The sequence below is a fragment of the Cynocephalus volans genome, chromosome 8 (assembly GCF_027409185.1).
Source record: "Cynocephalus volans isolate mCynVol1 chromosome 8, mCynVol1.pri, whole genome shotgun sequence".
NCBI lineage: Eukaryota > Metazoa > Chordata > Mammalia > Dermoptera > Cynocephalidae > Cynocephalus > Cynocephalus volans.
Genome location: NC_084467.1, coordinates 13,919,183 through 13,947,130, shown reverse-complemented (window position 1 = coordinate 13,947,130; position 27,948 = coordinate 13,919,183). Strand labels below are relative to the sequence as shown.

Sequence of the window (27,948 nt, the reverse complement as noted above, 5' to 3'; positions counted from 1 at the left end):
GGAGGGAGCCTGACCTGAGGGTTCTTGTGTTTGAATCCCGATCAGACTCTAAGTGGCTTTGGGACCTTGTGCGATTCCTTCCCCTCGTCAGGCCCCTGCGCTCAATGTATCAGCTGAGGAGGGCACTCCAGCCACTTTGTCCTGCCAAACAGTGACAGGAGAGATGAAGGAAGCAGAGCCTCACTTGGTGCCTGGCACACGGTAGGCGCTTGCTACTTACTTGTTTGCTGATAAATGCAATATATCTGAAAAATATAGGAAAAGAAGAAATGAAAACACCAGCTGGGGAGATTGAATGCCTAGACAATTCAGGGAAAGTAGCATGTGTTTGTTAAAGAGAAAAAATGAATTCATCTAATTTGTAGGATGCAAGATAGAGCTACAAAAAAAAAAAAAAAAATCGATTGCATTCGTATATCCCAGAGACCTACAGAAAATCCAATGAAAAAAGATTCCATTTATAATAATAAAAAATAAATAGTTGAGAGTTCTTTTAATTTGGGAAACAAGATATTTGTTTAAAGAAATTATAAAAGCCCAATGGAGGCTCAATAATAAGAAAATCATCGACATAATTCATTACATCAGTAAATTAAATGAGAAAAACTATATGATTACTTCAATAGATTCTTAAGAAGCATTTAATTAATTTTTCTCTACAAAAACTCTAGGTGAAGTTGGTATAGAAATAACCTTCCTACTCATGACAAAAAGAGTATCAGAAACCAGCAGCAAATATATGTAATGTTAATATCATAAATGCACCCCTAAGAAAACCAGGAGCAAGACAGGGAACCATTTTCACAAGGATTCTGGAGATTTTAGATGGTGAAATAAGGCAAGAAATTAAAAATAAGTTTAATGAGTACAACACCACCAATGCTTATATAGTTCCAGGCACTGTCCTAAGTTCATTACATGAGACGAGAAAACAGGGGCACAGAGGGGTTAAGTAACTTGTCCAAAGTCACACTCCTACATGACAAAACTAGGATTTGAATCCAAACTGATCTGGTTCCAGGATATGAGCTTTTATACCATGTGAGATGCTATCTCTCAGGTTTTGGAAGAGAAGAGGAACGTTATCAATAGTTGTAGATAATATAATTATATAACAAAAAAATTTTTTAATTGAAATAAAAATATCCATTAGAACTTGATCAGTGTCAGTAGGACACTTGCATAAAAGATCAACATGCAAACGTCACTGGTTTCCTCTATTTTGCTAGGACAGGAGCCTGTCCAGCAGCATCCAGCACTGTGCCTGGGACATAGTAGGCTCTCTATGACTATTTCTTAGAAGATGAATCAATAGGGTAATGCTGCAGCATCGTTTGGAAAGGACAAACTAGTTAGCAGTAAAGTTGGATTTCTTTGAGGGATCCCTGGTTCCAGAAGTCAGCCCACTCCTGAGAGCCTGGGTGGCTTCCCACTAGCACGTGCTCCCAGATAAAGAGGAAAGCCCGCCCCACGTCACCTGCAGCAGCCCCTTAAACTAGGAATTCCTCCCCTGCCCCATCTCAGCCTAACAGCTGGGTGGTGGGACCACGGCACAGTGTCCATGCTGGAAAGGGAGAGAGAGATGAAGTCCAAAGTGAGCCTTCTCTTAATCCAGCAGGCTAGGGCTCGCTCCCTCTTTCCTACTGTTACTTGGAGTTTTGGCTTAAGAGACTCTCCGACTGTGGACAACGCATGAAGCACTGTCCTAGGAGCTGTCCCATAGCCTGTGTGCACAGAGAACTAGAGCGCCATCGTGAGAATTAACACACGCAAATCCCTTCCCATATGCTAAACTGGCAACAGTGTAATTTATCGTCCAAACCAGCCCACTTTTGAGACTGAATGAGGGACAATGTTAACAACCGCCCTCAGATCACAAGCACAATCGGGAACCCAGTGTTCTGGGCACACTGAGCTGTGTGGCTGCTCTCACTGTCTTTCCACAAGGTCACCATCCCACTTTACAGACACATATATGGAGGTTGGGAGAGAGGACAGAGGACAAGGTGGAGCCTGGAATGGAACTCAGGTCTTCTTGCCTCCAGAGTCCCATTTGCTAAGCAGCCTCTTCACCACTGCCCACATATTCACTCCTCAGGGCACAGGCTGTGTCTTTAAAATCCCAACAGCACCAAACCCAGGGACCTGCTCACCGTGGATCTGGGCATGTGGGCTGTTTATGGAACCCAGGCAAGGCTGGTGTGGCAGAAGGCAGGGGAGGGGGAAGAGGCCAGCTGGGCAGGGCTAGAGCGGGTGGCATCTAATGGGTTTATTCTAAAGTCTCAGGCAAAGCCGAGGAATGACATGACCTGGTTCTGATTTTAAAACATCATTCTGGCTGCTGTGTGGATGGTGGATTTGGGGGCTGGGGGGACAAGATTAGAAGCAGGGAGTGCAGCTAGAAGGCTGTTAACTAGAAGCAGTGGTGATAGAGGCTTTGGCTAGAGTGGGGGCCCAGGAGATGGGAAGATGCACGGAGATTCAGGACGCATTTCCTCGAAATGACCAAATGGAAGAAATGCAGGGTTGGGGCAGAGGCGAGGGACAGCAGGAGGCTGGAAGAGCCCTACATTTTTGGCTTCGGAAACCAGATGGATGGTGATGCTTTTTGCTGAAATGAAGGAGAATGGGGAAGAACAGGTTTAGAGGAGAAATACAGAGTTTTGCTTTGGCCACATGAAGCCTGAGATGCTTATCAGACACCTCTGGGTCCAGAGCTTTCTAAAATTGGATAATGGTGCTTTTGTAACTAAAATTCTTTGACTGTTCCCATGGATACAGCCCAAGCTCCGCCGCACGACACCCCAGACTTGGACTCAGCCACTTCCTCCTCCCACCCCTGCACTGAGCGCCTGAGAAGCTTCGGATGGGCCACCCTCTGGACATTCACACCTGTTCTACCCTCTGCTTGCCATGCCCATTGTCCCCTCCTCATTCCCAGATAGCTCCAGACTAGGGCGGGGGTACCACCTCTGTGCCGGTGTGACACCCTGTCTCTCCCTGCAGACTGTGAGCCAAACACAACCTCTCCCTGTGGTACCCCAGGGCCCCCATAGGTTTTCTACAGGTGTTACTTCCATACCTGAAGGGACAAAGGGATGAATGAACTGGAGGTCTTACTAGCTCAGAGCCCACAGACTCAGACAGGCTTCGCTTCTCTTTCTCAAAAGACGGGCCTGCGTGATTTGTTATTCACAGAGTAAACAGGGTGAAAGGGGAATGTTTAAAACACTTAAGGAAATAAACAGCTTTCCAACACCCTCAATTATTTTGGAAGCACCTGCTTACGTGTAATTAATGTGCCAATTAAAATGATTATTACAGCCACTAAAGTAGGTCCCCAAGATCTCCTACTTGACAATACTTGTTTAGACTCATTTGAGTTACTTCCCTGCCTTGCAAAATCATCATCATCATCATCATAGTAATACAACTTCATTTCTTGGACAGTTTCCAATTTGGGCTTCCCAGACCACCCACCGCCCTCATTAACGGGGTTCTTGAGGTGCGTGTGGCATGATGAGAAGAAGACCTGGCCCTGGACAGTGTTGCTGAAACTTTTCCAGCATGCACCAAAGCAGAGTCCAGCTTGGGAGAAACTCACAGCATGGGGCGTGGGAGGGGAGGCCCCTTCCAGGTGCCTGACTGTTCTGTGTTTGTCTCAGGGTAGGTGAACCGTGCTGCCCGTGTCATCTCTGCGGGGTGGAAGCTGTGTTTTCCCTCAAGTCCTCATTTGACGTTGACAGCCTCTGCGTGGATCTGTAACCCTGCACCTCTGCAGACAGGTGGCTCTGGCAGTGTGATGATGAGGACAGCCCGAGAAGCCTGACCCAGGCTGCTCCCCTGCCCCCAACACTGGCCCTCTCCATCTCTCCCCCAGGGAGGAGGCAACTGATCTATCCAAAGTAGAATCCAGGCCACCCTATCAATCCTGTGGCCCAGCCTGGATGCTGAGACAGCCGGGCAGCTGCAAGGGGAAGAGAGACAGGTCAGAGCAGAAATCCTGCTCTGCCTTACTGTCTTTGAGTCTTGGGATTGGTTAGTTAATTTCTCTGAGATTGCCACTCTAACATGTGCTTAGACACCTCCAGGGGTGGGGAGCTCGCCAGTCCCCCACACATCCCATCCACTGTTGAAAAGCTCCAATTCTGAGAAAATTCTTTACCTCATCAACAAAAAGTTTACTTCTCTGTCCCTCAGAGACACATAAGATATTCATGAATCCATCCATCCATTCATTCACTCTCTAAGCTATGCACTCAGCATCATGCTAGACACTCAGGAGAGGGAAGTACGAACAGGATGCCTGGTCCTTGCAGGCACGGGGTTTGCATTCCCGGAGACATTCAGCTATTACAGTTAGTCCCCTATTGTGAGCTCTCAGCTAGCAGACACCTGTCCTCTCTCGGGGCAGTGACCACAATTTCAAAGAAGTATTTATTTGATAATCTTCCATATAACACCTGTTTTCTTCACTTAACCACAAGCTCCATAAAAGCAGGGCCACATTGTTCCCATTTTGTGCTCTTCTCCCAATGCTTGGCACATGGTAGGTGCTCGAGAAATATCTGCTGCACAAATGAACACACGAGTCCAGAGTGTTAAGTCATATGGTAGAGTTCTGAGTATTTTGAGAGTGTTAGGAGCATCTAATTCAGCCTGGGTCATGATGGTTGAATGGGGAAGGAGGAGAAAGGATGGAAAAAGGCCTGTGGGGGGCAGGGCACTGACACTGAGCCTGGAGGGCAAGTCGGAGTTTGCCAGATGGAGGGAAAAAAGGGCATCGCAGGCGGAGGCAGCGGCATATGCATCAGCACGGAGGTGGGAAGGCGCATTGGCATGCTCTGAGAACTGCACATCAGCCATATGATTTGAGTGGTGGGCCCATTTGGGAACACAGTGGGAAGCAAGGCTGGAGAAATCAGTCAGCAGAGGTTAAATCAAAAAGGGCCTTGTATACTGGGCTGATGACCTTGAACTTGGTCCTTTAGGTGATAGGAAGCTGTGGGGCAAGGAGGGGGCTCATGGAAAGGTCAGATGTGTGTTGTAGCAAATTGCATGGCTGTGCCTGCTTGCAATGGGAATACTGACACACCCAACACAGAAAGGGTGGGGAGAGGAGGAGGAGGAGGAGGGATTTAGGAGGGAGACAGAGCCTGAGCTGGTTTTCTGGGAAACATCCCTCATTTCAGCCGTGTTATTTTATTTCATTGGTGTGCTAGAGCGGAAGTTCACCTTTAATCCTTCTCCGACAAGTTAAGTCAGCCCCCTGTCATTTAAACCCAGCAGGGCGTGAGTCAGGCAGAGTCTGCTGGAAATCACTTTAGGTTTAATAGAGCTCCCAGATTCCACTGGCTCAGAGGCCCTGAAGGCGACTCAGGCCAGGACTCCTACCCCTGATGAAGAGTTTTCCAGGTCTGACCCAGGAAGCATCCATCTCTTCCCCACACCTGGGGTCTTCTGGGGAATGCACAGAGGGAAGGCTGGCTGCAGGTGGGAAAGAGGCAGGCCATTCTAGAGAGATCATCTTATTTCAGCCTTTTATTTTACGGGAAGACCTGAAACTCAGAGAGGGGAGTGGTCTGCTCCAGGTACATCGCAGGATGTTTTGCCCCAGGTCCCTGCTCTTTTGTCTTCTATGCAACCCAAAGTGAGCTGAGCCGTCAGTGCGTTGGTCTTGGATGTGCCAGTCTACCGCATCTTTCATGACCATCCAATGGGAGGGCCCATTATTTGTGGAGTCTTCATGTGCTCCAATAGAACATTTTGTTATCTGGGTGTCCATTCCAGCAGTTGGCACCCCTTCTCAACAGTTTGGAAGCCAAGAGCTCTTATCAACCCCGCATGGTACAGGGAAAGGGTCTCATTACCAGTATCAGAAACCTAATCTTAATCCCCAAGAGAAGACAGATTTCTATGGTCAAAAACATCTCCTCTCATGCCAGGTAGAGCAGTGATATGCTGCCAAAGCAAGCCTTTCCTTTTTTCCCCTTCTTATCTCCTTTTTCCATCCAAGGGCATCTATGCACAAATCCAAGCCAACTGAACTATGGTGTCTAGACCAATCCCAATGCCCTTGCGGCTCTTCCCACCTAAGGCTGACTGCACTCCCCCCAGCCCCCATGCCGGTTACTGGAAAGCTCATGGACCACTCATGGGCTTTCTGACATAGTCTTGTAGCCTCTTGGTCTCCTAGAGGACCCAAGGATGGAGATAATGATGTCCTACACATTTCACATTCCACAGACACAGATCATCCGCTGCTATGGTTCTTGATCTTTCCAGGGGGGTGTATCACAGAGCCCTTTGAGAATATTCAGCCCTTTTCCCCCACAAAAATGCACACAATATATTGGGCATACTTTCTGGGGTTTTGAGCACCCCTAGAAGCCCATCCACATACTTCCTAGGGATCCAGAGACCCCACATAAGGACTCCCTGGCTCAGGGCCTGCCAGTCACCATAGCACACGTCGAAGAAGCAGATAAATAAATCTCAGCAAGAGACGCAAAGACGGATAACTAAAATACCAGGTGATATCTCTCTAGTCGAAGTATGTACAAAAAGCCGAGGAAACACAGCGGGAGGATCTCTTAATTCTGTCTTGGTGAGAGAAGTCAGATGCTTCACAGAGGAGTGAATGAGGAAGTCTGGCCAGGTGGAGAAAAGAGGATGAAGTAATGTAAGTAAAGCCCATTTCCCCAGCCCCGCGGGTGATGGAAACGGCCTGTTTGCAGCACGTCTTGTTTGTTTCGTGCCAATCCCTGTGAGATGCTCAGCGGAAGTGCGACCAAGCCCATTGATCTGGGGATGTTTAGAAAAGACAATGTATTTTGTAGTTTATGAATGACATGCAAGTAGAGGTGGACCAAATGGAAGCAATCATATTTTTACATTACCAGCAGAGGTTTGTTTAGAAGTTCAAGGTCAAATCCCTTTAATAGTCAAGAGGTCAAGGCCATGCCACTGCTGGTCTCAATACTCCCCTCAGCCCACTCCAGCCAGCCTTCTGCTCCCATTAAAGCCAAAGAATCTGCTCTTGTCCAGGTTCCCGGTGAGTGTCATATTGCTAAGTTCAAGGTCAGTTCTCTTTTCTCAAGTTATTCCTTGCAACGTTAGACACAGCTGACTATTCTTCTCTCACGTTCTTCTCTTGGAATCTGGGAATCCCCACTCTCCTGGCTTTCTTCATATTTTTGCCAGCTATTCCTTCTTAGCCTATTTGATGGTGGTCTTTTCTATCTCTAAATCTTGGGGTGCCCCAGCGTTGGGTTCTTTTCTTTTTTCCCCTCTCTGATCATCTCATCCAAGCATACGGCTTTAGTTTTATCCATACTGTGATGACTCCCAAGCATAGATCTCCCGCCCTTGACCTCTCCTCAGAATTCCAGATTTGTGGCCTCAACTGCTGCTGTGACATCTCCATCTCCATCTTAGAGGCACTTCCAACTTATCATGGCCTACAGAGAACACTTGAACATGATCCTGAAACCTTCTTCTGTCTTATCCTTCCCATTGCAGTAAACAGCACTGCTCTCTCACACCCAGCTGCTCAAGCCCCAAAGCCAGGGGTCCTCCTGAATTCCCTTTCCTTCATCCACAGGTTAGCAAGCCTTTAGACTCTACCTGCAAAAAGTAAGCAGAATTTTTTCCCTCCAATCATCTCCACTACCACCATCCCAGTTCTCAACCAAGCCACAGTCATCTTTTGCCTGAACTGTTATCACAATCTCCAAGGTCATCACTTCCCCTACAATCCATTCTCCACCCAGAAGTGACCTTTTAATAAAGTAAAGAATCCTGTTACCTCCCTGCTTAAAATCCTCCACGTTTCCTGTTGCCCTTAGAGTAACTCCAGATTCAGTTCCCAGGAGCACAAGGCTCAGTGTGAATGTTCCCTGCCCACATCTCCAGCGTCACCTCTTAATTCTCTCCCTCCTTGCTTTGTTCCAGCCACACACACTTTCTTTCTGTTCTTCGAACATACAAAGCTTTTTCCCACCAGAGGTTCTTTGCATGTGCTTTTCTCTCTTTTCAGAATATTCTGCCTCCTCCCCTTGGCATGGCAACCTCCATGTTGACTTTGAGATCTCAGTTTAAATGACAGTCTTCTCCTGACCACCCAATCCTTTCCATATTTTAATTATATGCACTGCATTTATCATCACCTGATAGCTCTCTTGTTTATCTTTTTAACTCCTCCCCCAAAGTAAACTACATGACTGCAGGATCTTGTCTTGTTCCTGGATGCACCCCCCAGTGCCTAAAACCACCCAGTTTCAGAAATACGTGTTGAGTTAATGTGGAATGAATGAATGAAGCAGCTCCCTCTGTCAGAGTTTCCCAAACACAATAACATGGTCCCTGGCTGTGTCTAGGGCATCACAGCCACCTGGGGAGCTGGTGAAAAGTACAAATACCCCAAGTCTCCTGAGAATTCTGATTCATTAATTGTAGAATGAGTCTCAGGCATCAGTATATTTTTGGTGGCCTCCTCCAAAATTCCAGTGAACCATCAGAGTGGGCAACACCCGCCTGTTTACAACCAAACTTCCATTGAAGTCCAGGGACTGGGGCTGCAGTGGTTGTGATTCACACTCTGGCTTCTAGGGGGAGCTGAGGGTATCTCCCACCACTGCACCCCCAGAAGGAGGAGCTGTGTGATGAGTCTGCAATGGACACAACCTAACAACTCAGGTTGAGGGTGGAGCTTTTGTTGGGGTGTAATAAGGATCGCAAGGGAACTGGGCTTGGAAATTGTTCTTATTTCCTCTTTATGTGTTATTGCATTTATTCCGTAATCAGCTGTCTTCTGGTGGGCCCTCTGTCTGCTTTCTCTTCCCTCCCATGTGACTGGTATGACAAGAGTGAGCATGGGGTACACCTCATCACAGAGGACCTGCCCCTTTGGAAGAACAGGGGCAGGGGAAGGAGGCCTGGGCAGGGCAGCTTGGGCCTACTTGGCCCTGGCTCTTGTCTTCCTCTCACTCTTCCTCCTCCAGATCTTGGAGCTGTAAGATCTGTGAGTCCAAGATCAGGAGGTGGGTGCAGGAGAGTCACGAGGAGCAGCTGGGTTGCGTGGCTGCCAGGCTGGGCTCCAAGCCAGAGAGGCCAAAGAAGTGGTTCAGGCCAGTTCTCTGGGACTTGGGCACTGGTCTTCATTAGTCACCAAGAGAGGACCTGCCTTGTTGCACTTATGATATCACTGGGCTGTAACGTCCCTTTATGATCATCTTTTTCCATTTTGTTTCAAACAACAAAACATTTTCTTTTCTATCTTTTCTTTTTTTGCAGCTGGCCGGTATGGGGATCTGAACCCATGACCCTGGCATTAGAAGGCTGCGCTCTAACCAACTGAGATAACTGGCCAGCCCCAAACAACAAAACATTTTCAAGGGCCAACACTGAGAGAGAGCCAATGCCAGTAAAGCCACTTTGAAATAGCTCCCTGTAGTAGGGAGAGCTAAGATTCATTGAAATGGCTTAACTACCTGGTGCTATTTCCAAGAGTTGGAATCCAGTGAGTTTACCAGCATAACCACACAGGAACAAAGAGTGTACCGGCTTAAAGTGTTGTCTCTGCCCATACCCCTTGGGAATGTAGGTGGTAGGACGGAATTTGAGGAATACAACTCTGGTGATCCTCCCCAAACACCTTTCACTCTTATTCTATAATTGCCCTGTCTGGATCCCTTAAGCTACCAAGAGACATGATAGGGCAATGGCTACCATTTATTGAATAGGTGCCATAATGAGCCAAACACTGGGCTCATCTGGTTGCAGACATTACCTCATTTAACCTTACAAAGTATGTGTATTCATGCTCAATTTCAGATGAGGTTTCTAAAATGGTGAAAGGTGAGGTCAGTGAACTCCCGAACTCATGTGCAGGTATTCTAGTACCTAAGTCCTCTCTCTTTCTGTGTCACCCTTCTCAGCCACCAGTCTCAATCCCGTGTCTAATGGTACAAAGTGGTCACAAACCCTCACTGCAGAAGCATCTAGCAGAGCCCCAGAGAGGAAGTGTGCCCTGTCCAGGGAACGTCATCTGAACCGAACAAAGGAAACGCCCAGGTACACATCTCCTTACAAGATGAAAGAGGTGAGAAAAGGGGTTACTGAAAGAGGGGGTGTTAGCGCTATCTCTATCTCGCTCTGAGGCTCTCTTTTCTGTGGCCTTGTAACCTGGGCCCAGAGCAGCTCTTGGGAACAAATTGTGAAGGAACAAGACAAAACAAAGGAGGGATAATAAAAACTGCTGCAAAAGGTTAGATCCCCATGATTCTCTTTGGCTGTTTAATGGATTTCTATGATATAAACAGACCTTTGGCTTTGCCTGCTGGGCAGGTGACCTCCAACTAAATGAGTTTAGACAGTGTTTCCTAATAAGAAATGCGCCTTTTTTGCCATACTCCACAAAGCCCCAAGTATGCAAAAACCCACACTCCGTCTTGCCCCAACAGACAGATCCTATCAACTGTACACATTCGCCCATTTGAAACAGAGGTGGGCTACATGGTGGGGTCTGTAGAAATGTGCACATGTGTTTGTATTTACAGCTCTACCATTTGTTAATTTAACAAATATTTACTAAGGTGACTGCACTAGGTGTCAAAAATACAGCAGGGAAAAGGCATGGTCTTTAGCCTTGGGATGCTCATGGTCCAGTGGCAGGTGTTTTAACATGACAAGGTAAGCACTGGAGTAGAGACCCATACAAAGTTATTATGAAGGAAGGCGTGTGTAGAACTTTCTAGAGAAGTCAGGGAAGGCACATGAGCTGAGACAGTCTCTTTGGATGGTCTCAATTTCTTCATTTTAAAAATAGGATTAACGATAATACCTATCTCATAGTGCCAGCATGAAAACGAAATGTAATAATGTATGTAAAGCATCTGATCCAATGCCTGGCACATAGTAAAGTCTCAATAATGTTAGCCACTCAGATGAGTATTAGCAGCATTACTAAGTAGTCCCCAATTATAGGTGTAAATAGATAAGAATGATTAAGTAAATAACATTACTTATCATTCATCACCTAGACCAAGCACCAACTTTAATGCCAGGGTAGATTGGTTGTCAGGTGACAGCCTCCTACTGGCAAAGTGTGGAATTGCACCTCTACTCTACTAGCCACTGTATTATTTCCAGAAAAAACAAACAAACAAACAAACAAAAAATAGTTATGTGCATGAGCTGTAAAGATGGGGCCTGAGAAACTCACGCCTGGGAGATGAACCCATGCAGCAGTGGAGAAAGCATGAGGAGATGGGAAAAGGGCTGAGAAGCACCCTTGAGATGAACGGGGCTTTGATAGACAGCTACAATACCCACTTTGCAGGGGCTCTCTTGACATCTTCTGTATGTTTCCAAAGAATTCTTTTGAGAATGATGACAACCTTCCTCTTCCCACCCTCCCTCACCACACACACACACCATTAATGATGGCAGTTTATGAACAAATAAATTCATTGTACTGAAATTCATTTTACAGTGGATTTGCTTGGAAAGCATTCACTGCTAGTCCCTTGTCAGGCAAGCACAGTATATTTCCAGAGGCCACAGAAAAAATGTCAACTATCTAGAGCAGGCTGTCCAGTAGAATCTTCTGCAATGATGGAAATGTTCTGTACTTGCCCTGCTCAATAGGGTAACCACTAGTTAAATGAGGCTAGTGAGCACTTGAAATGTGGCTAGTCTGACTGAAAAAATGAATTTTTAATTTAAGTTTAAACAGCCGCATTCGACTGGTGGCTACTGTACTGGACAACACAGATGCAGGGTCTTTGATCATCTACTCTTTCCTGACCCTGTTCTATATTTGGTATCTTCTTCTACAAACTGGCTGAGCTCCTCCCCAGCTGACCAGACCATGGGGCAAAGTGACAAAAGCTCAGGCCACTGCCATCTCCTCCCAACCTCCTTCCCCTCCCTTAAAGGGGTCCACAGGCCAGAACTTCCCAAATGTTCAGCCAGAGGTCTCGTTAACCCCAGGGGGTGGTCCCTTTTGCTTCTGACAATTTTATCATCTCCCTCAATTTACCCAAAGAATCCTCCCTATTCATCACGTTTTCTCAAAGCTCAGTATGATCCCATTGCTGAGATAATGTCTTCAGAACCAGAGGGGAGGCTGCTGGACTCTACCCACATTTTGGGCCATTCTGTGCCCACTGGGCTGAGCGGGCAGTGACGGCTCCATGACAATGCCCCGCTTTTCCCTTCTAAAGAGACTGGAGACACAGTCCTGGCTGCGTCTGTGTAACCTATTCATTTCCTTCCAAGCCAGGCTCTGTAAGCTCATTGACGGAGGGTGGAGAAAGGAAACTGGAAGGGAAGCAAGCACATGCACAGAAAACAAACGGCGCTGGCAGCTCTCTGCTTGGGCAGGGGCAGGCTGCAGGGAGTGGGACGTGAGGGCCAAGGCTGTGAGGGCTTGTCTGGTAGGGGAAGATGGGGTAGAGGGAGGGTCCTGCTGCAGAAGGAGACTGGAGTCCCATTGCTGCTTCTCCCCTTCCCTCTAGAAGCCCTGCCCAGCCTTGGCTCCTGGAGCCCCATCTTGCTAGCCTCTTATCTCTCTCCCTTCAGCTGGCTCCCTGGGAAAAGAGGCAATCCATGAGGGAAGTCCAGAGTGGCAGCAGGCAAAGAGAGAACTGGCAGCATGGAGCCACTTCCCTGGAATTTCCTCTTGTCCTCTGCCCCCATCCTCACCATCACAGGCAGGGCACACAGAGAGTAACCAGTCAGCTGAGCCACCACTTTGGTCCAGCTACAGAATTAAAAGGGCCCAGACATTTGGCTCTCGTGGGTGATTTGCATGTGATTTGCATACATCTGAATACCCCCTCCCTGCTCCAGAGGCCCTCAGTCCAAGGATGTGAAATGAAATAAAATAAATTAATTAGTGCAGCCTACCATAGCCTGATATGCAGGGCCTGACACCTGTAAGCGATGTAACTGATTCGTAAAGCAATCAGTGTGATCACAGGCTAGGCTAGAGAGAGAGAAAGGGGGTTCTCAGCACTGGGGTTAGAGGAGAAACTGGGAAGTCTCTGTCCAGCCTCCTGCCCCAGCCCTGCCCCCATCTTCAGGAGCAGAGTTGAGCCTCAGCGATGCTTGCTCCAGGTTCCCGTATCTGGGCCCAGCCTGGTGCTGTCCCTGCCCTGCTCTGACAGCCTCTGCAGAGAGATTCTCACCACTTTGACTGCAGTTACATTCCATTTCAAACCACAGTGAGGACTTGGAAGGCAATGAGGTGCCCCCTGGTACTTTCCCCTCTCCAAGGTCCCTCCCACATCTACCCTCATTAACTCCTCCTGCTGGGTCTTTGTATTTCTGTCTTCACCACCCTCCCTCTGATCCCATCTACAGATGGTGGGGTGAGAGATGCAGTCCCATCGTCAGCAGTGAGCTGGAGTTAATTTATCCTAGTCCTCTGCCAGGTGCTAATGAGATGCTCGCAGCCCGTGTCAGCCAAGCAGTTCCCATATCCTGTAAATACGCCTCTTAGTGATTCAGTTCATGGCACTCTTAACATGCGCCTTGACATTCTGTAAGCCCATTGATCTATCTGGGGTGGAACCTCCTCTAAGGCTGGGACCCTCTGGGATGCTGGGTGTCAGGTTCACACCTGTGGGGCCCAAGCTGCTGGGAGAGCTTGGATGAAGGGCACTGGAGTGGATTCTGAGCAGCAGGGGCTACGATGCTGAGGTGGGGAACCACGATTTGGGTTAAAAAGAGTGCAGATCATAGCCAACAAAATAGCACCAACCAGCAAACGATGAATTAAAGACCAAAAATGCAATAAGGAGCAGCAAGGACAGGCTGGTTCAAAGCAAGACTTGACCAAGAGCAAGAAGGTTGAGGAGAACAGCTCTGAGCCAAGCCCATGAACAGTGCATGTGCCCTTCCAGCCCTGAGTTTCATGCACCGTGGGGGGATGTGGTGGGTGGCAGCCTCAAGGAGCAGAGATGCCAGCTCCAGATTCAAGACCACCAGCTGTGCCCACCACCACCTTCTACTCCCTCCTCTCTCTGAGCTCCGTCTGCTCCATCCAGAGCAGCTCCACTCCACTGTGTTACCACAGATTTCATCTGAAGACAGGGCGAGGCAGCTGACAAAGATTAGAAAAGTGCAGTTTCCGATCATGGGTTTGCAAACTAAATCCCATGAACTAAATCAGCCTATGACCTGTTTTCATACAGCCTGTGAGCTAAGAATAGTTTTTACCTTTTTAAATGGTTGGACAAAAATGAAAAGAAGATGATTTTATGACACGTGAAAATCATACCAAATTCACATTTTGGTATAAAGTTTTATCAGAATATGGCCGTGCCCTTTCTGCATTCAGCCCAACAGCAGAGCTGAGTATTGCAACAGAGACTACAGGGTCAGCAGAGAGGAAAATATTTACTATTTGGAATTGCACTGAGAAATTTTGCCAACCCCTGTTTTAGATCATGGAAGGGGAGTTCTGTGTGGTGTCTTGCTCTGTGCAAGGCGAGTGTCAGAACCACTGACCTTGTCTGGAGTCCAGCCCCGACTCCTCTGTGGCAAAGAGAAACCAAGCTGGGATGCCCCATCGAGACACAAGATTTCTATGAGAGGTGGAAAAGGCCACTTGGGCCCAAGACCCAAAGCTGTTCTTCCTGTTACCAACACCGGGGTCCTGGACAGGTGGGCACTGCCTCATCTCTAAAAACTTCCCTTCTCAGAGCTAAACTTACGGTGCCAGACAACAGGACCAGCCCTATGTATGGTCGCATTAGGTGGCAGACTATCTCTGTAATTTGATTTTAAAGAAGGCAGGAAGCTTTCCCCTATTTCTATATCCTCTGCTAAAAATATTAGCAAAAGCCTCATGCCTAAAATTCTGTCACTGGACATTCCTCAGTTGCTATAGCACAAGCAGGGCCCACGGTGTTCTCAGTAACTTGTGCTCTGGTACTAATGGGGTTTCCTGAGAGTAGGGGCCGATCAAGGGCACAAAGAAGGTCAGAACAAGACAGATCCCGAGGGCGGAAGAGAAGGTGGCATTGAGCGGTCAGCAGAGGACGGGGGTGCTGGCAGAGGGCACAGGACAGCTCAGGGCTGGGTCAGCACTGAGGACACAGCCAAGCCTGTGAGGGTGTCCAGACGCCCTGGCCGTGGGCATGGAGGGGCAGTGGTGGAGACTTACCCGGTACCACACGATCTCGCGCATGCGACCATCCGTCTTGAAGTTACACTTCAAGGTCACGGCATCCCCAGCCACGACAGGGGGCAGAGGCTCAATGCTGACGGTCAGGTAGCCTGTGGAAGGAAGGAGAAAGGAGCAGTGAAGACACGAACTGGCCAGGAGGGCTGGGCTGGCCCAGGCGGGCTGGGGAGAGCAGGCAGAGGCGGAGAGGCTGCTGTCGCCCACCTGCGGGGCGCTGCTGGCACTGCAGCCTGCGGGAGTGCGACCGGGGGACCTGAGCACCTTCTTCTTCCCTCTCCTCGATGGCTCCCTTTCTGCCACCCCCCTGGCTTCAATGCACTCTGGCAAACTGAACGCACTTCCTCTTGGGACGAATATGCCCCTGAATGTAGGACACACTGGCACCTCCTAGCAGTCCCTCAATGTATTTGTACAAGATATCCCAGAGAAAGGCTTCTGTGGTCCAATGCTGCACCTCCGTCCTCCTTTGCAGAGACTTGTGATATGCATTAGCCCATTAAGTCCTGCAGGAAATGAATGACGTGCATTTGCCCTAGCCTTTCCAAACCTATTTGAATGTAAGTCCCTGAGCCATCCCTTACACGTGTCACCATTTTATGCAGCCAGGGTCCGTGAAACCCACACACTGGGACATGGCGTGCCCATACCCTTCTGTTCCCAGCCTTGTAACCAGACTGCTCCTGGTGGGACAGGAAGAGTGCCCCGGGACACTGCTGTTCGCTTCTGTAGCAACCAAAGTTCTCATCACACGTATACTGCCCCCTAAGGGAGGGGCGGGTCCAACCCTGGCCCTGGTGGTGCTGATGATGGTGGAGGAGGTAATTACGGACTGGCCAGCTGGCAAGCAGTCGCAAATCTTTTGCAAGCACCAGATGAAGCTTCTCTCCCACCAGCTGCTTTTGGAAATCCCAGCCTAGCTCCCCAGAGCATGGGGCTGGGGCTCTTTGCCTGGTAGTCACACCCTGGGGACACTGATGCCTCCTCACCAAAGTCCAGCCAGGTGAGGTCCCTGACACTCCTCTGACTCCCCGACCCCTACCCCAGAGGGCTGGGTACCCACTCCAGCTCGGCAGGGGACCTCACTGTTGAGCTGATCATCCAAGCTCATAGGATAGGCTTCCTGCCGGCTGATGTCCAGCCATCGATCTAACGGATCAATCCAGTCCGATCTTCTTAATGAGAAAACTAGCCAGGATGGGCTCAGGGATTTCAATTGTGCAGGCAAGCTGAGTGGATCGAGCCCAGGGGCCTGACCCCTGCCTGAAACTTAATTGTTACAACACTGCAGGAAGAACAAACAAGAATCGACCTCAAGAGGATCAATTTAGAAGTTGGAGTCCGACTGGACCTGCATGGTCTAAGGCTTCAGGACTCAGGGTCCAGGGTGAGGGGTAATGTGCAGGGCTCATCCCAGAGTGGCCTCTAACTTAGGCCAGAGGTCAGGCTCACAGAGAGCCCGAAAGCCCACGTAGTCCAAAAAAGCAGAGACCAGCAGGACCAACCTTCTGGCTCCTCCTTTTCTCCTTCATTCAACCCCAGTTTGTTGTACCTGCTCCATGCAGGTTCTGAGCCAGGATCTGGGAAGCAGAGATGACTTAGGCCCTGCTCTGTCCTCCAGGGATGCACAGTGTGGGGAGACAGAGATGTCACAATATGGTCACCACTGAGAGGGCCAGCAGCATATGGATCGGAGGAAGGTGGTGGCTGTGGAGGGGACAGGGAAACCTGGCTCAGCCTGGATGATCCAGGCCTTGAGACATGACAAACAAGGAGACTATCCTCAGGAAGATGGACCCCAACAAGAGAGAGGCCTCTAGGGCAAGCCACGCCCGAGTGTGAAATAGTAATAACAGCTCACATTTTATAGTACCTGCTCTGCTCCAGGCACCGGGCTAAGTGCTTAATACACATTCAGCCATTTAACCATCAGGGCAGTCCTAAGAGAGAGGACCTACTATTATTCTGCCTTCTGCAGGGAAACAGAGGCAAAGTCACCTGCCAAGATCACATAGTTGTAAGTGACAAAGCTGGGATTCAAACCCAGAGCTTCGGGCTCCATGATAACCCCCACACTATGACAGCCACTCTCATGATGGAAGAGGCGAGAGAAAGTGCTGCCAAACACTGCATGTCTGCAGCCTGCATCCTTCTTTCACCCAGCCCCAGGCATGGGGATGGGGTGTTGCTGGGGGCCGTGACAGGAGTCCAGGACCCAATCCTATCTGCCGCCCGGCTCACTTTTCCAGCAGAGCTGCCCTCCCTGGGCTCTCACATTTGAAGGTGTAGATACGAGTTGAGTATCATCAGTCCAGATGGCTGCTGAGACAGGACCAGAGAAAGGCCCCTCCCACAGGAAGGAAGGGGGAAGGACACATTTTCAGATGCATCAATCTTTTCGCAGCCCAAGGTAGGCGCAGATGGCATGTGCCTGGGAGGAGGGCCAGGGTGGCATGGAGGATCACTGCTTGTTGGCAAGGCACAAGAGAATTGCAGATGTGAACGTTGCGGGGTGGGGAGTGAGGGGTATATGGGGGTGGTTGCAGCTCTGGGGATTAGGTGGTAGTGCTAGGAGCACAGACAGGTGTAGCAGATGTCTCAGGCAGTAGGGTTCAAGGGGGCGTGCTAGGGTGAGAGCAGAGAACATCCCCCTGCACAGGTGACAGAGGTGGGGCCTCAGGGTATGGGAACAGGTGATTGGAAGGTAGGTGCATGAGTAGGGTGGTTTGACAGCTTGAGGCAAGCCAACATTTCCCAGAGTGTGTAGACAGCAGGGAGCTTCTAGTGGGTGTTTCAGGCAACACGATTTCTATCACCAACTGATTTTGAGAAATATTGTGTTAAACAAAATTAAACCTGGGCCTCCCTTCAGGACTTCTCAGAACCTTTCTCTCCTTCCTTCTTCCTGTCTTTCCTTTGTTCATGAAAAAACATTCATTGAGAATCTGTTCTGTACCAGGCACTGTTCTAGGCACTGAGGATGCAAAGAGACAATAGACACACCCTACCCTCACGGGGATGCCCGAGTGGCTTCTCTTAGGAGGCAGGGATAAAAGAAGGTGTGAGCCATGTGGGATGTCTACGGGAGGGCATTCCAGGCAGAGGAGACCTCAAGTGCAAAGGTCCTGAAGCTGGGGTGTGCTCAGAGTGCCTTGTGATTCTCCAAGCTTGGGCCAGGGTAGAAAATTTCTTTTAACATTGTACACTCGGAGCCCATCTTTAGCAGAGCATCTTGTAGGACTTGAGCCAGGGCGGGAGTAGGGTAAGGCAGGCGACATGTCTAAGACACAGAATTAAAGGCGCTCACTCCCACTGCCCCACCCCGAGAGGGAGGGGCTCCTTAAACATCGCCCCCTGGACATCTGGCTAGCCTCACGCTAGTCACAGCCCTGCTGGAGCCCTGGGGAGCAAACACTGTGAAACACTTTTGTAAGCCGAGGCAGAGTGACTGTGCCTCCCATTCCAGGGATGCCCTACTTGGAGCCAAGGAGGCCAGGGAAGGAGGAGAAATGCTCACAGCCAGGCACCCTCCCCTCTGAGCCCCACTAGGAGCTGACGGAGTGGGGCTCCGGGCTGCAGAGAAGGCAGGAGGCCTCAGCCCTAAGGATTAAAAGCCCCGGGCACACGGCACTTTCTAGTGTTCCCAGCACTTTCACTCCCATTTCTTTTATCATCTTGTGCAGCGACCTGTGCCATGATCGCTGGCATGGCACACTAGAGGGTGACTGTCTGTGCATCTGCCTCTCCTTCTGGAATGTGAGTTCCATTAATATCAGTAAAATATTAAAATAAGAATATGATAAGAGCTGCGATTCGAGCTTTCCTAGAAGCAGGCAGTTTGGGTCCTTGCGCCACCCTGTGAAGCAGATGCCATGAATATGCCTCAGTCACAAAAAGGCATTGCTGTTCAGAGCCCTGAAGCATCTGTTCGGTACTGCAGTGATAGAAGCAGCCAAGCTGGGATTTGAACCCAGATCTGTCTGACTCCAAAGCCAATCTCTTGTTACCACCTCTTGCTACTGCCCAGAGCAGAGTCATACAACTTGCTAGGGTCACTTGGGAAGTCTGGGGATCACCCTCATTTGCAGCTCTCCTGGCTGGCACTATATCTTCATCAGTAGCCTGGCTCTCAGACAGGCAGGGCAGCCAGTGTGGGGACCAGGCCAGGTGAGTGTAGGAAGGACAGACCCAGAAGTGCACATTGAATGACGGGGACCACAGAGAGGTCTGGGGGTAAGCCCAGGCCCAAGTGAGAAATGATGGGCAGAGGGGAGACCCTACTCCATCAGGGCTTGAAGTCAGAGCCTGACAATGAGCTATGGGCTCCCAGGAACCTTCTTATCCATGGCCAGGACCAGCACCGGGTGATGCACAGGCACATTGGCTAGGGCAGGGAGGACAAAGGCAAGGAACAGTTGATTTTCTGACAGATGTGCCAGGTGAGGCTTAGGACAGCTCCTATCCATGCCTGGATCACAGGTGAGAAATCACCTTCCCAGACACACACGCATGCACGCGCATGCACACACACATACACACACACAAGAGGAGATAGCAGGGGTTCATAGCCGAGGAGTATTTTCCAAAAGAAAAACACAGGAAAAGTTTTCATCTAGGTCTGACTGACATTCCTCAGCAAAATTTCATTATCTTCCAAATAGCCCACACTGGTTCTTTCTCTGAAACCTCCCTCCCCTGCTTTTCCGGCTCCTCCTCACCCACACGCTCTCCTAAAATTTGAAGTCTGTCAACAGAGTCAAGTTTCTCACTCTACCACTCAGTAGTGACCTGGGCAAGTTATGTGACCTCTGTGGGACTCAGTTTCCTCATGTGTGGCATGGATGTAGGAACAATCATGGAGTTCAAAGTGGCAAAGCACGGTCAGGGGCAAGTTCACCAAAAGTTCAGCCCATACAGGAGGATGTCCCTGAGCAGGGTGAGGAGTCACCAGGCTTCCTGGCCCCCAGACCTCTGCTCCCTCCAGTATTCCACTATCCGGTCCAGGAAGGGCAGTCCCAGGACAGAAAAGAATAGGGACGGACTTCTAGAAGCTGATCGGGGAGAAGGAGAAGACTCAGAGATGATCAGCTCAGCCAGACATCCCATCCGGCTGGGATCAAAGTCAGGAGACCCATGTGGAATCCTCCCCCAAAGAAGAGGAGGTTAAATCAAAGAGAGGAGGGCCCAGAAGGCCCCCAGGATCCTGCCAGGATCCTCCAGAGAGGGCGTTTCTGAGTGGAAGCACCTCGGGTTCATGCCTCCTCCTACAAGAGAAGGGGCAGCTGAGCAGGCAGGGGTGGGGGAGATGGGCTTATCCGCCAGCCGGGAAGCAGGGAGGACCGCGGGAAGAGCAGAGGAGAGCTGAGTTCTGGTCTCAGCCCTGCTGCCAAGCAGCTCTGGAATCTCAGGCAAGCTGCCCCTCCCTCTGGGCTTCAGTTTCCTCATCTGTAAAATAAGCAGAGAACTGGAATTTTAAGGCCTTGCTGCTCCACCGAATCCCATATCAGATGCTAACTGAGCCAGAACCCAGACCACACACAGAGGCCGGGAGCAGAGACAAACTTCCCGTTGCAACTCAATGCCATTTCTCAGAGAAGCAAATCCAACCACTACTCAGCCACCAGCTAAAGACAGAGCTCTGTCTTTCTGGGCATTAAATTTGCCACCAATCAGCCTCGATGCGTGAGCCCCCCCCAAGCACGGTATCGAGAAGCGGATCAGGAGTGGAGACGGATTCATCTTAACTAAGCAGTTCATTATCCTGAATAGTGCCATCGCTCTCCCTCTGTCTCTGACAGCATTTACACCGCTCCCGTTAAGACACATTTAGCAAAATCGCAGGCAATATTCAGGAACCAGGCACCCTCCTAACGAGGTGATGACAAATATCTCCTCTATCCGGAAACTCCCCTGGCCACCTCCTCTCCCCTTCCCCAGAGAGCAGAGGGGGTGTTTGTAGAGGGCTGGCTCAGGTCCACCCCATGGGTAGATGGGGTCATTGAGGGATTCCAAGACAGGGATACAGGCCTGCCTTTGCGTAGTGAAAAGAAACAAATGACATTAGAGTGACCACATGTCCCGGTTTGCCCAGGGCCGAGGGGTATCCTGGGACAAGGGACTTTCAGCCCTAAAACTGGGAAAGTCCTTGGCAAACCAAGACGAGTTGATTACCTTTGTCATAATTCCATGAAGGTCCATGGGTGACCCTGGGTAAATCGCTCCCTACCTATTTAGATGATAGAGGTAACCAGACCACCTTTTGGCCAGCTGTAAGGAGAGGACATGGTGACCTCCTCCTCGCTGCATGACCCTTCATGGGTGGTCAGCAGATGGTGGTGGTGATGAAATCGTAACCTAGGCGTTCAGGCCTCTCTCTTGGACTTCCTGCATCCATTTGCACTGTCCAGTCATTTCTGTAAGGTGCACGTCCTTGGGCATCCCGTTGCCCCACAGGAGAAGGTGCCCACCCTCTCCTGGGTGGTCTGGCCCACGCCTGGCTCTCCAGCTCCTCGGGTTCCTCCCACCTCTCACTCCTCACCTGGGTCCTGCTGCCTTCTGCTCACCCTCAGGTGCAGCCTTCTCTCCCACCTCTGGGCCCAAGCACAGGCTGTCCCCTGTGTCCCAAGCCTTCCCCCTCACTCTTTGAACAGCTCCTGCTCATCCTTTAAGGATTCATGGAAATGTTACTTCCTTAAGAAAACTCTCTGACTCCCCAAACCACTATAGCCCTCAAAGCACCCACCCCCCTCCCACCATTAATACCACTCAGGACACTGAAAATTACCTGTAATGACACATTCAGGTAGATTTGCCATGACGCAAAGCCCTGAACGGTTTCTATTTGCCATGTTACCCAAGTGCCCAGAGCAGTGGCTGGGTCAGAATGCGTGTTGAAGGAAGGGACACATTGATTCTGCCCATCCCCTGGACTGTTCCATAATTAGAGCAGGCAGTGTTCCCAGGAGGCCCCTCTCAGAATCACCTCTTCCCTGTGGGCTTTGTCCTGGGCAGCCCAGGCCAAGGGCCTCCCATGGCCTCTGGTACTTTTTGAACTTGCTTCTCTGACCACATCCACTTGGACTGGTGTTGGTGCCAGCCTAGCACACCCAGTGGCCTCTCACGAAGGTCAAGCATGAGAACTCCATCCAACAGAGAAAATCGGCACTGGGTGGTGAGTGGCTGCACCATCAGGTTCCCTTCCTCGGGGTGGCAGGATACGAGAGACAACCGGCGTGTCAGCAGACGGCACAGCGGGTAGAGCAGAGACCACACGGCAGCGGGAGCAGGCACGAGAGGCAGCAGAGCCCACAGGTAGCAGCGCTTGCCCAAGCACCATACGGCAGGGCTCTGGAGTGGGAGACAGTGGGTGCCCCTCTGAGCAGCCAGAGGAATGCAAACATCCCCCACGTTCTTCCGTGTGTCCTGTGCTAGGAAACCCTGATGCAGGGCACCACATCCCTGCTGATGCCCCACCTGGATGTCTTCGGTCACCTTAAAGGAGCAGGTCCTAGACTGCACTGATATTTTCCCTATTTCTCCATCAGAAATCTCAGAGCACACCAGCCTTCTTGCTGGAGTCTCCTCTCTCTCTCATGCCCACCTAAAAGCAGCCAGCAAGGCCTGTAGGTTTTAGAAATACATCCAGAATCCAATGCCTCACCCGTCCATGCTGCCTCCCTGGCCTAGACACCATTGCTTGTTGCCTGATCTACTGCAGCACCTCCCAACTGGTCCCCTGCCCCAGCTTTGCCCTGCTTACCTCTCTGGCTCCAACTTCCCTCACTCTTAATTTGCTCAGTCCCCCCCACACAATGAACTCCACTGATCACTGAGCACCCCAGGCATATCGTCACTTCAGGGCCTTTGCAATTATCCCACTTTCCAGAACAATCCTTCCCTAGATATCCACATGGCTCAACCCCTCAATTCTTTCTCTGCTCAAATGTTATCTCTTGGAAGAGGTCTTTTCCAACTATCCTATGTGAAATAGCACCCCTGTTAATGTCTCTTTAACCTGCTTTATTCTTTTTAACATTTATCATTGCCTTGATTGATTGATTGATTGATTGATTGTTGACATCCCTGCCCCCACAACTAGGTTCTAAGCTCGGTGAGAATAAAGACTGCGTGTGTGTGTGTGTCTCTTTTTTCCTCTGCAGTCCAGAGTGGTTAATTTCTATTGATCTGTCTTCAAGTTCTTTCCTCTGTCACCTCTAGCCTGCTGCTGAGTTCATCTAGTGAGTCTTTATTTTAGCTTTTCTTATTTTTCAGTTCGAAAATGTCCATTTCATTTTTCTTTATATTTTGTATTTCTTTGCTAAGACTTTCTGTTTTAACACTTGTTTCAAGACTATTTTTGATGACTTGTTCAAGCATTTTTATAATAGCTGCGTTAAAGTCGTCATCAGATAATTTCACCATATATGTCATCTCATCGTGGGACTCTGTTGATTGTCCTTCCCCATGTGCGTTGAGATCTTTATGGTTTTTTGTCCGTTGAGTAATTTTGTTTGTATTCTGGACATTGGAAGTATTAACCTGATGAGACTCTGGGTCTTGTTTCTATACATTCTTTCAGGGGGTCTTTGAATTCTGGTGTTCTTCCCAATTCACCTGTTAGTATTTACTTTTCAGATTTTTCAAATAGGTGTCTGTACATCCCGTCCAGACGTGTATAGTTGACTTAGTGAGGCTGGTCTTTACTCCATCTCACCAGAACAAAGATTCCTTAACTTTGTGTGTTTCAATCACTACTTTATCCCCGGAATCTAGAACAGTGCCTAGCACTTAATAGGAGCTCAATAAATATTTGTTGAATGGATGAAAAAATGAACAAATGAACACTTGATCAGTGCTTGGCAGTTTTCAAAGGATATCTGTAATTATTATCTCATTGATCACCATTGTGATCCTGTGGGATAGTGTCCCCACTTCACAAGTGAGGAGACTGAGGCTCAGAGATGCAGAACGACTTCCTCACCATTACAGAGAACCAGGCTTGGCAGGCAGGCCCTTGGACTCAGAGCCCTGTACTCTTCCTGCCATCTTACAGGAGCCTCTTGCTTCCAAATGGAGGAGCTGAAAACAGGGGTAGGTTGAGGGGCTGGGAGCCAGGAATACACAAGAAGTCTTGCTTGGGTGTAGCGAGACCAGACACCACTACAGCAGCAGGACACAACACACCCACAAGGGGGCAGCAGGATGAGCAGTGGCCGAGGCCATGTTCAAGTCCAAAGCCAGCAGAGGATGCCAGCAGGGCCGAGAAAACATGTCTGGCTGAGAGCCTTTCCAGGACTGTAAGAGACCTGAGGCTGGGTTGGCCGATTTGTTCTATTGCAGCCCCAACTTCCCATCCTCTGAACCCAGCACTGGACCAATTACTTTGGCCCAGATGTGCCTGTCATGTGTCACTCGAATCATCCCTTTTTGCCAACTAACTAGTGAAGAATGAAAAGCAACACAGACCATCCATCTTTCCATCAGGTGCAGGGGTTGTGTTAGCCACCAGACTAGGAGCCCCTGAGGACAGGGACAGGGTCTCAGCCCCATTCTGTGTCTGAGAGTGCAGAAGTGGCACATGGAACTCCAGGGCTCTGTCTCCAGGGAGAACCAGCATGGACCACACCAAGACTTGACACGGGCAGATGGGGACGAGGTGGTGGCAGCAGCTCCACCAGCTGGACTTAAGGCCCTGCCGGGGTGGACCATGGGAGTCAGGGCCACATAAATTCCTCATACCACCCTCTCCTGCTGTGGGTCTGGATTTATTTCCACGTGATAACAGGAGCTCCATGCACTACCACTCATGAAGAAAAGAGGTCACCCTATCTCATGAAGATAAATACCACATTATGGTACTGAGGACAGCCTCCCAGGGCTCCCGCGCTGTGTAATTACTATCGTAATAAATATTATTACAACAAACCAACGACTGCAACCATATCTTCCAGGCAGGTTCAGAGGGTTCTGTGAAATACACCCTTCCATGATAGACTAACAGGGGCTCCCAACCATCTGCTTCCTTGTTGGCAGAAACCAGTGCAAGAGGTGGGGTAGAGGGCAGAGGGGACCCTTTAAGAACTGAAAGCCACCAAGCAAAGAGGGGAAAGCTAGCAGCTCATCTGTCTCTAACATAGATCAATTCCACCTCTCCAAACTCTTTCTTGCCCTCCACTCTGCACCCATACTGCCTTGTTTGGGCCCTCCAAATCTCTCCCTAGGGCCCTGCCACAGCCGGCTCGCTGGTCTCCAACCCCCAGACTTCTCTCTCTAAGGCACCCACCACACTGGAGTCTCAGTGATATTTCTAAAATGCAAACATGATGACGCCACCTCTCTGGTTAATGCCATTCAATTTCCTTGCCCCATTGCCTTCCAATTCAGGATAAAGTTCAGACTCAGTCATGGCCAACTGGGCCCCTTATGATCTTGCCTCTCTCAGCCCCTCCAATGCAATCAGTCTCGCATCATGCTTTGGCCCCTTGGCAACCCACCCATCAGCCCTTCCAAACCCCCTCACGTTCTTCTTTTTGCCTGTGCTGTTTCCTCTTCCTGGAATGCAATGTCCTCTGAGTTCATCTAGGGAAATTTGTCCATGCCCTTCCAGGTTCAATGTGACAGTCACCCCTCCTTGATTTATATGAGTCTGATACTCCCTCTTCTGAGCTCACAGACCCTTGTAAACATCTCAATCACAGCCCATCCGCATTCCATTATAATATAACACATGGCTCTTTGTGCGGCTGTCTCTGCCATCAGACTAGGAGCTCCTTAAGCTCAGGGACCTGGTGTGTACCTCCAGTCCCCTGTACCATGTTTGGCACATGGAGGATGCTCAGCCAGGGTGCTGCATACCTGAAGTAATGAATGAGCCCGGATGCAAACACTGCGTGCCATGGGGCTTTGTGAGCCCTGTGGCCCCAGACAAATGTGGTTACACTGCAGCCCAGTGTACTAACGTCATACCCTACATCCAAATCCTGTCTCCCCATCACCTGCGGGATGAAGTCCAAACCCCTTCCCATAGGTCTTCCCACAAGACCGTCCATAGGTCTGTCTCCTCCTCCTCAGCTCATGTCCCCTCTACCTTTTGCATGCTGAGCTCCAGCCATCCTGAGTTACTTAGCGCTGCCCAAATATGCCAGGCTTCATCTGGCTGCTGAATCTATGCACCTGTCATTCATTCCTTCGGCCTGGAACACCTGCCATCACTTTGCCTCCATCACCTTAATATGCCCTTCAGGTCTTAGCTTAGACATACTTTACCCCAGAAGCCATGCCTGGTACACACCCCAGCTTCACCTACCCCACACCAGCACTTCCAAATCTAGGTTAAGTGCCCTCTCACAGAATCCGCCATAGTTCTAATTCATTGCATGGTGACACCCTTTTTTGCCAGTCTGTCTCCCGCAGCAGACTGTAAGCTCCTGGAAGGCCAAATACACATCTTCATTACTGCATTCTTAATGTTCTGCATGCTGCTAGCCATGCTATGGACACTTGAGACACATTGAATGAATGAATGAATGAATGAATCCGTGGATGAACAAATAAATTCGACAGATATCTTCAACTGCCTTAGCCTTGGCCATAAAGTCCAATTCTGTTAGAGCTGGATGTTTTTTGCCTTATTGGGCTGTGGATTTCCCACTCTAAATTTGGGCCATAAAAAAACCATCAAGCGATGGTCAATGGATACAAAATTGTAAAAAGACAGGAAGAAAAATATCTAGCATTCTGTAGCAATATAGGGAGACTACAGCCAGCAACAACTTATTGTATAACTTCAAGTAGCTAGTCAAGAGGATGTTGACATTTCCCAGTACAAAGAGATAACAAAAGTTTGAGGTGATGGATATGCTAAACGCCCTGATATGATCATTGCACACAGTATAAATGTACCCAAGTATCACTTTGCTCTCCATAAATATATACAATTATCATGGGTAAATTATGAAAAAATAGATTAAAAAGAAAAAATAATTTCAGAGACAGAAGTAGATTAGAGGTTACCAGAAATGAGGGGGAAAGAATAATAAGTCATTGCTTACTGGGTACAGAGTTTATGGTTAGGGTAATGAAATAGTTTTGGAAACAGATAGAGGTAGTGGTACACAGCATTGTGAATCTAATTAATTCTATGCAACTGTATTTTTTAAAATGCTTAAAATGGAAATTATTATATATGTTTTACCACAATAAAAAAAAAATCAAGAGGGGGAGACAACTCCCCCCACCCCAACTCCTTGTTCTCAATTCCCCAAGCAGAAAGTCAGCTCTGCTCTGGGCCACCAGGGACCTCAAACACCTTGCAGCCTTTATGGGGAGTCATCCATCCCCTGCTCCAACCTCTTGGGCTCTTCTGAAATATTCTCCCTCTGTAATCTCCAGAAAGCTAATCAAATTCCCCTCTGTCAGAGGCAATAGATGTTCAAAAGCCTTGTACTATTAATGTATTATTCATGACATATGTATTATTTATCATTAGTTTGTTTATTTATTAATTTGTGTTTCATTATTGATAATGATACGGTTATACTATTAATAAAAAGACTAGGGAGGGCTTTCTGTGGCCCTTTGCAGATACCTGATGCTCCTCCAATTCCCTGCAAAAGCCAGTATTGGTCATTTTTCTTCCCATTTTATGGATGGGAGACACTGAGGCCAGAGAAGGGCAGGACTTGTTTGTTCAGGTAGTCCTCTTGTGTCCCTCAGGGATGTTTGTCAGGGAAGATGGTGGGACTGGGGGAAAGTTC

The 27,948-nt window shown here is 49.2% G+C and overlaps 1 protein-coding gene across 1 annotated transcript in view; it reads right to left on the bottom strand.

Moving 5' to 3' along the window:
* The window catches only part of IGSF21 (immunoglobin superfamily member 21), a 236,708-nt gene that overhangs the window by 116,762 nt on the left and 91,998 nt on the right, over positions 1 to 27,948 (bottom strand). Inside the window, exon 2 of the mRNA XM_063107058.1 lies at positions 15,176 to 15,288. Within this exon, the coding sequence (XP_062963128.1) occupies positions 15,176 to 15,288 (113 nt within the window). The remainder of the gene's footprint in view (positions 1 to 15,175; positions 15,289 to 27,948) is intronic.